We start from the raw sequence: 14871 nt of genomic DNA, 5'->3' as shown, positions 1-14871 counted from the left end.
TCGAGCTTTGTTGTGCAGGACGAGCGCCCCGGGCTCATGAAAATATCGAGCCAAGCTCTAATATTTCACGAACCAGCTGGGCTCGTAAACCCCTTGTATTACATTTGTGGTACTAAAATCTTAAACCCTTGTGAACTCTGAAGATCGGAATCAACTACACTTCTTCGGTCCTCATTCTACTGATTCCCGTTAACAATGTCGGAAGTGAATCTTGTTTTGATACTGCGCTTTTGATCTTCCCCTCTATTTGTTGGATTGATTGAGGTTATTTTGTCTTCCACATTTGCTGTAAGTCTGTAACTACACTTTTGTTCTTTTGATTTATTGTTTATGATTTCCGACGATTTATTTTTCTTCTTTATGTTGTAAATTCATATCTTCTTTTCAAAATTGCCTTTTGAAGTTAGTAATTAGGTTGATGATAATGCGAATTGTTTTGAAGATGAGTGTGTTGACTTTGTTTGCTGTTCAATTTAAGCATTTGATTGGCTATTTTCTGCCTGTGTGCTTTCATCCATGCGAGAAATTAGGGTTTGTGTTGTTTTTTACGGTTATTTACGCCTTATTTTTGGTGGCGGGAAATGGGCGCTTTTTGCATAGTTAAGATGATTGGTTGCTTGATGGCTTGATTGCTTTCTGTGATGGAATCAAGCAAAAATATGTATGCCCTTTGTAGATTTATGATTGTGAATTGCAATTCTTTCTGTGAACAATAATACAAAAGATGGGTTTGGGTAATGGCGAGACTGAGAGTGTAATTTTGGATGGATTCTGGGGATTGATTTGCTGCAAGTATGCTTTTGAGTATTTGTCTTGTGTTGGTTACTTGGGTCACCCTGTTTAATTGCTTCTTGCTCGATATTCAGATGGCTTGCAGACGTATGTTAACAAAACAAGGCACTATCTTAAGGAGATGGTATCACCCGTCATTAAGCCACATTTTTCATCGTGGTGATGAAAGTGACGAGAACTTCAAACCATGTCCAAGTCAACCTGGAGGAATTAGGAATAGTGTGTCAGAGACTCCTTATGGAAACAGCATAGGTGGTAATAGGCGATTTGGAGCACTTTGTGGGCAGAGTAAATGTCTACCTGCCTTCTTTCTCCCACCGGCGGTTGGGGTTGGAACGTCATTTTCTAGACATATGTCAAGCGCAACTGGGGAAGGCTCTGAAAATTTTGATCGTATTGGCGACATTGCTGACATTTTAAGTGATGGGACTGTGGAAGTAGTGTCCTTACAAGCTCCTGCCATTAATGAGGTGGCTGTTGCAGCAGCCGATTCCGCCTTACCAGTTGCTGCACTGCAACACTTGATTGATGGTGTGCATTCATTTACTGGGTTGAATTGGTACTCCCTCCTTTTTCTTATTATTTTATTTGCTGTTAAACTGGTTCCCTGACTTTCATCTCTTGTCTTTGTTTCCTTTTATAGACCTTTATTGCTCTTTGTACTGAGTCTATAACTCTGTTGGCAGTCTATCGTAATATTAAAGCATTACGAGTTTCCAACAGATCTCATTTGATTCACAATATTTCCATTTTTCGTGTTGGCGGGTGGGCAGGGGCAAAAATTTTAGTTCCTTCTTTTTGGTGATATGATCTCCATTCTCCACTAGAACTGCATATGAGACACATAAATAGTGGATAATTTTTCTAAGCTCACACATTATAAAGTTTCTAGTGCAATGTGGTTGTGTGATAGTGATACTATGCCTTAATGTGTTTGCATGTATATTTGGACAATCTTATCATTTCTTTCCGCTTGCTGTTCATATTTTCCTTGGTTCATGACCTTTTCATACTAATCTATGTTGTACTTATTGTTATTTTTTGTATGAAACCTTGTTATATTGTGTATCTTACACTGTAGGCTTGTAAGTTATACTTTGTTGGATGCTTCCTGTATGGCCATATAGTTGTAAGAGGAAGCCTAGTAGCAATGTAGCATTCTGTAATTAGTAGGTTGCGCTAATGTAATATATTAGGAAGCCTAATCTAATGAAAAATATCTGGCTAGTTGAGGTTAATGCCATACACTATTTGATTTTCAACAAAGCCAAAAGATTTAGTCTCCTCTGATTTAAGATAATAATGATATATCAAAATGGTTTGTCTAAGGCTATGCACCTTTTGTTAATAGTCTTTGTGTTTAAGATCAAGGATCGACTGGAAATAGGGATGGGAATTTCTACATTCTAGCCTCCTTACCCGTTTACTCCTTTCTAGGGAAGGGCCTCTGTAGAGGTATTAACATTATTTTGATGTTCATTTAGTGAGGTTAATACACAGGATAGTAGGATACTAGTAATTTTAGGAGCTTTAGAAGATCTGAAGAGTCTTGAACTATATCTTTCAAGGGGTTTGCGCTTCCTGTTTAGCACGGGACGGCAGTGGGTAGCCGTTTCTCGTACCCGTTCCTGTATCGGGGACTTGGGGACGGCCGGGGGTGTACGCCTTTCTCTATTAACTTTTTAGATCTCTATGTTTTGGTTTTTTATGGAGCACGGTCTTATTAATACTATTATTACATTATTAATAATTTACTGAAGTATTATTTATGTATATCATTACTATTATCCCTCTCTTTTGTTTTGCATCTATAAAATTTGTGCAAATTGCGTTTTATTTGATTGTTATTTTTGCTGTACCCCGTACCCGTGAATTTTGTAATTTGCCATTTTCCGTCCCTGTCCCCGTACCCGTCTCCGCGCAACAGAGTTGGCTTCTATGCCTAAGCCAAGGAAATATAAAAGACCAATCATTTTATGCATATCTAAAGGAGTAAAGAGGGAAAGGGGGTGATATAGAAATAACCCATGTATATATCTAAGAGCAAACAAGGGTTGAGATGGGAACTTTCACTTTTTTTGGCAGAGGGATAGAGTGAAAATGATGATGTGTTTAACTAATGTATTGACATGGAAACTTCCATTTAGTTTTTCTGGAGGATATATTTGGCTTTTGTATTAGGTTATTTTAGTGATTTTCCTTTCTTTTTATGTCCATGACTAGGAATATGTTTTTTTGTTGTTTATGTGTGTGGGTGGGGATGGGGGGAGGTTGAGGGCCTGAAGCTTTAGAAAATAAATAAGGAATGCTAAAGAAGAGCTGTTGGACGAGAGGTTCTTAGATTCTAAAACAAAATAATAATGTAGTTTGCTTGTTGTGAGGCCTCACCATATTACCAAATTCTTCGTATTCAGTCATATTTTGTCCTAAATTTCAAATATTGGCTCTCTTTACCTTCCAGGTGGGCAGCTATTGCTTTGACAACTATTATGATTCGAGGAGCAACCTTGCCCTTTGTCATAAATCAGCTCAAAGCTAATTACAGACTTAACGTGAGTCTCTGACCTCTCTGTGCTCAGATATTTGAGTGACCACTCCTACTCCTATTTTTTCTTCTTTTATCAGTAAAGTAGCTACTTCCTATTCATTGGCAGATGCTGTCTAGATTTTATGTTGGAAATAATTGATATGACATATTACAGAACAAACTTCTTTGGAGAATCTTATATTCTTCTATGATTCTTCGAACATCATTCTGTTTGATAAGATACTTCCTTTTTTTCCATTTTTTTCAGTACAGCTATGTTCGTCTTGTCCTCTTCTACTGCTACTGTTTTCATGGAGTTGGAGGGGGGTTAGTTGCAGTTGCAAGCACAAAAAGAAAACACCTTTTTCTACATCTTAAATATAATACAGTATTAACCAATATCAGATTAGGATGAAATGTAGAAATGTAAGTTCTTAGGCCATTTCGTGATCCATCTCTCACATTTACATAGAGGTCTCATGTGTTGTATCCTTAATTATCATGTCAATTCATTCAGGGTGCTCTGACTTGTGTTATTATTTTTTATTTATATTTAAATTTCTAGTGATGATGCTAGTATGCCTTTGACGTAAATCATTTCTGTGTAGCTAATAAGCCCACGTTTGGAGGAGATAAAACAGAGGGTGCAAGCCTCGGTATGAACTTCCCATCTGTTACTCGTGTATTAGGTTAGATTTATCAAATCTTAAAAAGAAATCTCAAGGCTTGCCGCGAGGTTCATGCTTATGGGTTTTGTTTTTCGTACTTGATTTGATGTGTGTTATGTATATACTTTTTTCATTGATTTATATTTTTAGGGTATGGATCCCATTGCTGTTGCTGTAGGCCAAAAGGAAATAAATGCTTTACTTAAACAGTAAGTAATTTTCTGTCTAGGTCATCTAAAAGATCCACCAATTTGTATAAGCAAATCTTGTTGCGTTCGCTGGACTGCTGGGCACGTGTTAGCGACTGACATATATATTTCTTGGATGATGACAGATATGGAGTTAGCCCATTTACTCCTTTGAAAGGACTTCTAATTCAAGGTCCTATCTTTATCAGCTTTTTCCTTGCAGTAAGATTTCATTCTTGTAAGCATCTCGCTCTTTCGCAAATTAGCTTAAAATTCTAATTTTTATCTCAAAACTTCTCTTTAATGATGTATCAGATCTCAAACATGGTTGAAAAGGTTCCATCATTAAAAAGTGGTGGAGCGCTCTGGTTCACGGATCTCACTACTCCAGATAGTTTGTTTATTGGTCCAATTTTGGCATCACTATCATTCTTGGTCCTTGTAGAGGTAAGGAGTTTTTGGGTGTGCTTTTGAGCACCTCTTGCTATTGCTCTTCTTATCTTCTCTTACTTCTTTAAAAAAAATCTCACTTTTTATTTCTTGGAGGAATAGACTGCTAGTACTTGCATGTTATTTCTTTTCCACTAACTTGTATCATTGCTTACTGTAAATCCTTAGTACAACATGCAAGAAGGCTTTGAAGGTAATCCTAAAACTGGTAACGTGAAGAATGTCTCAAGGATCTTTGCTTTTCTTGCAGTGCCATTTACAATGGGTTTTCCTACGGTATGTAATTTTTTTTCTTCAACTGTTAACCAAAGTAACACTTTAGGTTTTGAAAAATTTGTGGAAAAAATCAAGAAGGGCATCATATTTGTTCCATGTTTGTGCTAATATACTTCCTCCGTTTTTTTATTAGTTGCAGCGTTTCTATTTTCAAGCTTGTGAATGCATAAATTCAACAGTTTTACTTTTAACTAATCAATAAAATTAGTCCGTATAAAAAGTTTATATTTTGAAAATATGCATTGAAACGAATTTAACAAGATCCACTTTACTTTTAAAGTATAGTAATGTGTGGGTAATGTAAAAATAGAACGTTGCAGTCTTGCAACTAAATAAAAACGGAGGAAGTATTTTTCTGTGGTAGTGCTCTGTTCGACCACGCCAACCCCCCTCCCCCCTGGGTAATCCCACTTAAGTTGGCTGTACAGCGGTCCTTTTCTTTCCTTTTCCTTACATATGCTAAACTAGGATTGTACACGACTACACTAGTGTGGAGAGTGCTTATGTGCAAAGGTACCGTCACAAAACTGTTGCAGGGTCAGGGATCTCTACTGGCCCCAATCTAGTTTTGCCAATGAGGCTGACATTTATTCTAATGTAATATCCCTATTCAGTTAGTATATATGTTTCCTCTAGATGCACTACCTAGCTGCTTTTTTGTATGTTTTTCTGTCTTGGTTTTTATTGCTGAGGAAGCCAATTTTTGTTTATTGCAGGCACTCTTTTGTTATTGGATAACCTCCAACCTGTTTACGATGTCATATGGATTAGGTAAGTCTTTGACCCTTTAACTTGAGTGATGGCATGTTAACCAAAGGTCTTCTGACTATCAGCATCTACAATGGCGAACAAAATAAAATCCTGGCTAGTGTAGCGTCCTTTTGTCACAAATATCAGTCGTCCATATCCATACGTGTTGAGGTGCTTTTCAGACAACTAACAAAATCATGCACTTAGGATGTTTCTTGCCTTCCAATTGTAAAACTAGGCTTTTTGGTTTATCACTTCAATCCTTGTGTGCATAATATACAGTACAATATATGTTTTCTTTTCGTTGTGTGTTCATCATATCAGTATTATCAAAATATTGTGTTGTGGACCACTTTAGCCTTAAACTATAGAGACTTCAGTAAAATGATTTCCTTGGAAATTGTTTTTTACCACCTAAAAAAATCAAAAAAACTTGTATGTTACCACCTATAAGAAAAAATTAAAACTTGTTTTTTACCACCTGGAAATGAAAAAAGAGATAAAACTGTTATGTGGGGGGCCACAATAACGGTAATATTTCTGATATATTTTCCTTTTTCAAGATTTCATATATTTAACTCCCTTCTTTTCCCCTACTTCACTCTCTTCCATGGATTCACATAATTTTCCCTCCCACTAATTCATAATTGACAAAATTCAAAGGTAGTAAAGAGTTCCTGCATGAAGGAGTTAAAGAAAATCGCACATGGAGTGTAAAATATTGGAGGAAAATTGAATTAGTGACCCACATAACGGTTTCATTTATTTTTCTGTTTTCAGGTGGTAATAAATAAGTTTTAATTTTCTTTTCTTAGGTGGTAAAACACAAGTTTTAGTTTTTAGGTGGTAAGAAACAATTTTGGATTTTTGTAGGTGATTAAAAAAAAAAAAAAAATTCCCAAATCTTAAACTAACATTTTCTTCGAGAACATTTTATGTGCATAGTCCCTCTTCTAGAAGCGGCTTCCTTGCATGCTCAATGAGTCACAAATGTGAGTGTCACATTTTTGTAATATTTTTCCTTGCAGCTATTAAGCACCCAGAAGTGAGCAAGTTCTTGGATCTTACTAGACCACCCGTATTTCCACCTAGTACGTCCACATCACAGTCCCGGCCAGACACATCATCAGTTTCAACATTCCAACAACAAAATCCCTCAGAAGAAACTAAGCAAACCTCTGACAGAAGGACACACGCAATTATGAAACAAAGGATCAGATATCTAGAAAAACAACTAAAGGGAAACAAGGGAATGAAGAAAAAGTAGCAGCTGTAAACTCGACTCAGTAATGTTACATGAACCTCCATTGTTTTTATTGTCAGGTTTTCCATTCTATCAAAGAATTCTAGTTGAATATCTTTGTAAGTGGAGCTTACAACACGATATTGTTGTCGAAGCCCTTGTTCTAATTCCATATCAAGAACATGTAAAACAGGCTAAATCCCTTGATCCTTGACTTCTAATGATATAATCCCTTTTTCTTACCCCCTCTCCCCCTCCCTTTCTTTTCGCCTATAGATTTCTAAACGTGTAAATTGAGTCGATCTAAGTGAGAAAACCAACTTACAGTTTGAAGACTTCAAAGACTTATATTTTCTTGTTGGTTGATGTATGTTGGAAACTTTACTTCTACGATGGTTCAAAAAAAGTAAACTCAAGTATACGGCAAGTTGTAGAAAATATGGAGGACTTCATTAAAAAAAAGTTGCAAAATCCAACATCTCTTCCTTTTTTTTCTTTTTTTCTGTTAAAAGTAGTTGATCTAATCACCACCCACCAATCACAGAGCAATGAGTTCATCCTTGTTTTGTAGCGTGGAATATACAAATGTCTCCTTATAGTATGATGTAATGAGATGTCATGATGTGTATCTAAAATACGATTTCACCTTCCAATCTTAAGGTTGGGGGTTCGATCTCCATGAGGGACACTTTAGGGGAGAGTTTTCCTTTATTCTTTCCCCCTTTCTCCCAAAAGTGTCTAGTCTGCAAACTCGACTTGGGTTAACCTGAGAGGAGTTTTAGCCTGATAGGGTATTTTATCTTACCTTAACAAAATTGATGTGTATGTAACACAAATTATACGGAATACTTTGTATTGTTTAAATGAAAGAGTGAAATTAAGTCAATGGTATGGTTGCTTTGTCACCAAGTTTGTATCCAAACAAAAACTTGGTTGATTCTGGCCACCAAAAGCTTCCAAATTCTTGAAAGTCTCACCAAGGAACTTTCTTGTGGTGTCCATATTCTATAAGTGCATTCTCCTGTATGGAGGGAAGAGAAATTATTGAAATTGAAACTGAAGTTAGCTTCAACAACCAAAAAAGAAAAGATCAGCAAGAAGAATGGCAGAGAAGAAGTATGTGGTGGAGGTAGAGAAGGGCAAAGAAGCCAAGGATGGGAGGCCATCGGTTGGACCAGTTTACAGGAGTGTAAATGCTAAAGATGGTTTCCCACCTCTTTTACCAGGAATGGAAACCTGCTGGGATATATTCCGGTATGACAATATCTAGGAGTATTTTCTTTCAATTTATAGTACTCCTATATAAGATTTGTGCTTCACTTTTCTAAATTAGTTACAGGATTATGTTATTTGATATGTTAGCTCATTTGCATTTCATAAATGCAGTATGTCAGTTGAGAAATTCCCAGAGAACCGAATGCTTGGATGTCGAGAAACTGGGAGTGGAAAAGTAAGGCAGATTGTCCCTTTATCTTTTCTTGTATGCCATACATACTCTTACTACATGTTAACATGTTTGCTTTTTGTATGCTAAAATGGATCACTCACAGACAGGCGACTATTTTTGGTTAACATACAAGGAGGTGTATGACACTGTCATGAAAGTTGGAGCATCTATCCGTAGCTGTGGAATCAATAAAGTGAGTTATTTCTTGAATTCTTGACATGATAAAACATGAGTATCTTGTTTTAGGATAAATATCTGCTCTTACTAGAAAAAAAAATATTAATTAGTAAAGGGAGATGATGGGGAGGACAATGCGGATTTCCTTCCTTAACGAATATTAAACCAAACAGGGAGACGATGACCAAGAAAATCATTTTCACCCCTTCAATAAACCAAACAGGGAGAAATCAGAAAATTAGTTTTCCATTCAACCAAACACAACCTCAACATAGACTGTTAGCAAACACTTGTGTGTTTTTGGCATAGTGTATGCTCTACATAGCATTCCTCTTATTGGTAAAAGTGGTCACAGGTCAAGTTAGTTTCAGAGCCCCAAATGACATTCTGTATATGGTGATCATAGAACAAACTAACTCCTTGATCAGTGGTAAAATCATAAGCATTTAGAACAGAGACTACAATCTCGCACCTTAAGCGAGTCACTTTTGTCCACTTTCCCTATCCCCCAATTTAAGATTTCATTTTTCTGTTTCTGTATATGTATGGTTGATAATTAGTTTGGCTTCTTTTCCTATTTTTTTGCCATTTTACTTCAATTCTGCAGGGAGAGCGATGTGGCATCTACAGTACTAATTGCCCAAAGTGGATGATCAGCATGCAGGTAAAGATCTGATAATTCTGGTTGCAGTTTCAGTTGCATATGCCAACTCTTTTTACATTTTTTTTCCTGGAGATGGTGCTGATGTCTAGTACTATTAACGTTTGTAGGCCTGTAACGCTCATGGATTGTATTGTGTCCCTCTCTATGACTCCCTAGGTATGAAGTCAATACCTTCTTTCTCCGTCTCCAGTTTTTTTAACCTCGGGAAAAAAAATGGAGAGTTTCTAAGTGTTAGCATTTTGTTCGTTAATAGGTGCTGGTGCAGTAGAATACATCTTATGTCATGCAGAGGTGTCTATTGCTTTTGTCGAAGAAAAGAAGATTTCAGAGGTAAGTTTTGGCTAGGTGCTTGCTGAAACAGATTGTATTTTTCACACATGTTTTACTTTTCTGTTAGTATTATCCTTGCCATCATAATGGTTTTAGTGGCAGTCGGGCAAAATTCGTTATAACTTTAGCCCCTTTTGATAGGTTCTCAAGACATTGCCTAATACAACAAAGTACCTGAAAAGTAAGTTGAGCTTTTGTCTCCCTATTTTACTGGTAAATCCTTGAATGAAAGAAATATCATTTTTGACTAAGATATTCTTTTTACAACCGCAGCACTTGTGAGCTTTGGTAAGGTTCAAACCAACCATAAAGAAGATGCCGAAAGATTAGGCTTGGCAATCTACTCTTGGGATGACTTTCTTCAACTGGTTTGTGCCTCTGAATTTCTTAGTTACAGAAATATGTTTTGAAGAAAATATAGTTCTATTTGGTGGTGTTTTCCTTTAACTTGTACTAAGTAACATTTCTGACAATGCTCTGCATGAAAATGAACAAACAGGGAAACAACCAGCAGTTTGATCTTCCTGAAAAAAAGAAAACAGACATTTGCACAATAATGTATACAAGTGGTACAACAAGCGAGCCCAAGGGAGTATTGATTTCCAATGAAACTGTTGTCACTGTTGTATCTGGCATAAATTTCTCTTTGAAGAGCATAAATGAAGAGGTAAGTTTAGAGTCTCATGTCCTGCACATAATATTGTATACTTCATACTTGTATTTGTTTTCATAGTTTGTGACATTTACTTATTCTTTTTCTTCTCTTTGGAAAATTCAACAGCTTAGTCAAGATGATGTATACCTCTCATATCTTCCCCTGGCACATATTTTTGACCGAGTTGTTGAGGAATTGTTCATCTCAATTGGTGCTTCAATAGGATATTGGCGCGGGGTAAGTGAAAACTTTAGAGGTAATTTTACAACAAATGGAAGCTTTCTTTTACTTAATATCTCAGTTAACTGCATACGCAGGATGTCAAACTGTTGGCTGAAGACATCAAAGATTTGAAACCAACACTTCTTTGTTCTGTTCCGCGTGTGCTAGAAAGAATTTATTCAGGTAAGCCATTATAAATCTTTTAATGTGAATTAGCCAACCGAAAATTAGTAATATATATGATGAGAGTATCCTCTGAAGAAGCTATTATGATGCTTTATGTTGTTGCACTCACTGTTTTCTATCCTGGTGACCCGTCTACTGTATTTTCGTATGACATCAGGTTTGATGGAGAAGATCTCGTCTTCTGGGGTTCTGAAGCGTACACTGTTCAACGCTGCCTACTCCTAGTAAGTTACTGTTCTACTTCATGCATGAAAATGTTATTTATCTAAGGCTCCGTTTGGTTTGGTGTAAAGGTTTTCAGTGCAAAATGAGTTTTCATGGAAAACACAATTCCAAACTAGTTTTCCTTTGTTTGGTTCCTTAAAAGAAGATGGTGAAGATTGAGGGGAAGAAGGGAAGGGAGGTAAGGAGGAAAAGAGAAAAGGTGGAAAAGTGGTTTCCCTTCCTTTCAAATAAAAAGGTTTTTCCATCTTCGAGGGAGTTATGGAAAATTGTTTTTCATCCCATGTCAAAACAAACAACGTAAAATAATTGAAAAGAAGAAAATCGTATTCCATGAAAACGTTTTACACCCTACCAAACGGAGCCTAAATACAAATACCAGAACAGCTACCCTGAGTTAGTAGTTGCACTATGCCATCTCTGACAACCAGAAAAACATTACTTTTGCATACTGTATTCCTTTCGTTCCTCAATAATAAGCCACATTTTGTTCGGGGACGACCTTTCTGATACTTATGATCAGTGTTTCCTCTTACAGTCTTACTCTTCTTCTTTTCCATGAACTATTTGTTGGTTGTTTGTTAATGGAAACTGCTTCGATTTTCTTTTTTTTTTTGCTCTTAAATTATTGAAAGGTAATTTACCAATGTTTCGGATAATGCAGCAAATTGAGCAACTTGAACAAAGGGTATAAACATGAAGAGGCATCCCCCCTTTTTGATAAGATTGTTTTTAGCAAGGTAATATTGCTTCTTCTCTTGAAATAGATTATAACTTTGAACTCTTCAGTCTTATATCGGGTTGTTATTGTTGTGGCCTCAGATCAAGGAGGGTCTAGGAGGGAAACTTCGTTTAATCCTTTCAGGAGGAGCACCTCTTGCTCCTAGTGTTGAAACTTTCCTACGCGTGGTCACATGTGCTCATGTGCTTCAAGGATATGGTATGTTGTTTTCTAGTCATTGCTTTGTATGAATAATCAATACTATACTCAACCCTTCTCCAGGTATAGAATCTTAAAAAGAACTACAGAAACTTCAGAAGGAGGCACAGTCTGCATTCTGGAATTTTACCTATGTGCTCATGTTTATCTTGGAATGAAAAAGTAAATTAATGATTATAACGAATTTTAAAAAAACATTACGTAAATATAAAGTATAGGGGCTAAAGATATAACAAATAGATGTCATCTTAATATAACAATTGCTAAGATGCCTGGTTTCCCTGTTATGACAGGTCTTACAGAAAGCTGTGCAGCTTCATTCATTGCACAACCTCATGATATGGCAATGATTGGAACTGTGGGACCTCCTGTACCAAATGTTGATGTCTGCTTAGAATCAGTTCCAGAAATGGGATATGATGCTCTTTCCAGCATTCCGAGTGGAGAGGTTTGCATTCGAGGAAATACTCTCTTTACAGGTTACTATAAACGAGAAGACCTCACTGAAGAAGTCATGGTTGATGGCTGGTTCCACACAGGTTAGTCTGGTCATGTTTTTTCTTCCTAGTTCTTAGAGGCTAGAGCTGGAGTCATGGGTAATTAAAGATGGATGTGGGCCTGGACCGGCTCTATCTTTGGGTTGTGTCCGGCCCCTAAAAGCCCATTCTTTATCGGGCCGGGCCAAGAAGTTCGAGATAGGGCCCAGGCTCACAGTCCAACGTGTCTAAGTCTAATTTTACTAAATTTAGCGTGCTTATTCCAAAAAAAATGCAGTCCACGGCCCACGACTTTATGCTTGTGCCAGCCCGTGATTTTTCGTGCACGGGCCAGGCCATCCTTATGGGTAAATGGCCCTAAAATACCAACGTATTTTGTCCCAGGGTGAATAAAACTAATCGGAGCAGGCCAAATTATTGGTTTGGTTGTTTTGCCCAAACCCGGGCCTGCCAATTTGATCAGCTCTACTTCTTACCATTTACTACAACATTTTTTTAATATCCTAAATAACAAACATCTATACAGGGGATATTGGAGAGTGGCAATCTAATGGATGCATGAAGATCATTGATCGCAAGAAAAACATCTTCAAACTTTCACAGGGAGAATATGTTTCAGTTGAAAACTTGGAGAATACTTACAGTCTTGCTTCCGAAATTGATGCAGTATGTCTGATCTCATATAGTTTGCACAAGAATAAGCAATTCTGTAGCATCATTTGTTTATGAATCATATAGTTTGGCTTTGTTCTGTTCTGAACTCATCTGTCTGTATGTTTCAGATATGGGTTTATGGAAATAGCTTCCAATCTTTCCTCGTTGCTGTAGTTAACCCCAACAAGCAGGCTCTTGAATGCTGGGCTGAAGAACACGGTATTTTAGGTGATTTTAGTTCAATATGCCAGCATCCTAGAGCAAAAGCCTACATTATTGAGAAACTCAACAAGATTGGCAAAGAGAATAAGGTATCCCTCTGAACATCTTTAACTACTCCCAATTAGATGTTTTAGTAGCTTTTAGTTGCTGCAGTAGTTTTGTCAGCTTTTGCAAAACACTATCGCGTAACCAAGTATGAGCTATTCTACAAGTGAGGGCTTACAATAGTGTTTCTCAAAGGCTAAAGATCCAAGTTATACGAGGGCTCCGTTTGGTTTGATGTAAAACGTTTTCAGTGAAGAATGATTTTCTATGGAAAACGGTTTTCAAGGAAAAACACAATTCCAAACTAGTTTTCCTTTGTTTGGTCCCTTACAAGAAAAGTACGGAGTAATAGAAAAAGGAAAATGGGTGAAGATATTTTTCCTTCCTTTCATATGGGTAAGTAGAAAAAATGGAAAAGTAGTTTTCCTTCCTTTCAAATGGAAAATATTTTTCCACCTTTGAGGGAGTTATAGAAAATTATTTTTCATCTCTTGTCAAACCAAACAACATCTCTGCAATTGCAGGGGTAAGGTTGCGTACGTCCGACCCTCCCTTACCCCGCTTCTTGCGGGAGCCTCTTTGAGGCAATGGGATAATGATAATGAATCTCTTGTCAAACCGAACAACGGAAAAAAGAGAAAAAAAAAAAAAAAAAAAGAAAAAAAAAAAAAGGGAAATCGTTTTCCATGTAAACGTTTTACACAAACGGGGCCTAGGTCTCGAGTTGAAATGCTCCCTTCTGTTTGTATTTCATCCTCCTGTAATTAACAACATTATCCAACTCGTTTTCTTCTCTACAGTTGAGAGGTTTTGAGTTAATAAAGGCAGCATATCTTGACCCTGTGCCATTTGACATGGAACGTGATCTCATGACTCCAACTTTTAAGAAGAAGAGGCCTCAATTGCTCAACTATTATAAGGTTGGTACATCTTGATACCCTGTGTTTCTTCAGATGTATTGTGAAATTGGGATCTAATGAAACGTACAATTCTTACAGGATATTGTTGACAGCTTATACCAAGAACGGAATCAGAAATGAGAAATGAGAAATGAGAAATGACTATCATATCAAAGCATCATTCAATGCTGCAAATGGGACATCTACTATAGTTTTAAACTACCCTCATTGATACAGATTGTAGATTGCTATGGATATTCTTGAAATATTTGATTTACTTACAGAGTTACAGAACAGACTTCAGTAAATTCTTTGTGCTTGACTTACCGATTCTACTACTACTAATATTACTGCTTCTAATGAACTAACAATTTTATAGGGATATGTGGCAAATAAGCCCCAAGACTTAGGTCTTATATAATGAAGCTTTTTGCATTTGATAAATTGTCGGTTTAAAAATCTAGTTGGCATGATCTACACTACTCATATATATCATTTTCCAATTGAGCTATGACCTTTTACATGTTATTTTTGAAAATTAATATTAATATACTACAGAAAAATTATTTTGTGAAAAAAATTCAAACACAATTTCATTATGGAATATAATAATTGATTGTTATTTATATAGTTCGGGCATCGTCCGAGCCAAAATACTAGTTTTCATAATTATTATACGGCCTCAAACTGATGGAGTCAACAGGCAAGCTAAATCTAGAGAAAGCCTCAAATCGACTTATTGAGCATACACAAATAGTTTAATGATTTCAAGTGGGTTTGGTTTCAACTTTCACGTGATAGTTAGATACTTAGATCA

The 14871-nt window shown here is 36.6% G+C and overlaps 2 protein-coding genes across 2 annotated transcripts; both read left to right on the top strand.

Moving 5' to 3' along the window:
• Window positions 1-56: 56 nt before the first annotated feature.
• On the top strand, window positions 57-7136 carry LOC110786215 (mitochondrial inner membrane protein OXA1-like). The gene is made up of 10 exons (XM_021990755.2): window positions 57-288; window positions 867-1351; window positions 3254-3344; window positions 3928-3975; window positions 4138-4196; window positions 4322-4397; window positions 4491-4622; window positions 4794-4901; window positions 5618-5672; window positions 6680-7136. The coding sequence occupies exons 2-10, from the start codon at window positions 867-869 to the stop codon at window positions 6916-6918; spliced, it is 1293 nt and encodes a 430-aa protein (XP_021846447.1). The 5' UTR covers window positions 57-288; the 3' UTR covers window positions 6919-7136.
• Window positions 7137-7787: 651 nt separating this feature from the next.
• LOC110786205 (long chain acyl-CoA synthetase 4-like) lies at window positions 7788-14380 on the top strand. The gene is made up of 19 exons (XM_021990749.2): window positions 7788-8148; window positions 8281-8344; window positions 8445-8534; window positions 9126-9182; window positions 9290-9338; window positions 9436-9512; window positions 9654-9693; window positions 9786-9880; window positions 10012-10179; window positions 10294-10404; window positions 10485-10572; window positions 10733-10799; window positions 11462-11537; window positions 11620-11737; window positions 12031-12276; window positions 12761-12900; window positions 13017-13199; window positions 13956-14075; window positions 14154-14380. The coding sequence occupies exons 1-19, from the start codon at window positions 7997-7999 to the stop codon at window positions 14193-14195; spliced, it is 1983 nt and encodes a 660-aa protein (XP_021846441.1). The 5' UTR covers window positions 7788-7996; the 3' UTR covers window positions 14196-14380.
• Window positions 14381-14871: the final 491 nt, after the last annotated feature.

This window comes from Spinacia oleracea, chromosome 2 (assembly GCF_020520425.1).
Source record: "Spinacia oleracea cultivar Varoflay chromosome 2, BTI_SOV_V1, whole genome shotgun sequence".
Lineage (NCBI taxonomy): Eukaryota > Viridiplantae > Streptophyta > Magnoliopsida > Caryophyllales > Amaranthaceae > Spinacia > Spinacia oleracea.
This window is presented reverse-complemented; position numbering and strand designations above follow the sequence as displayed.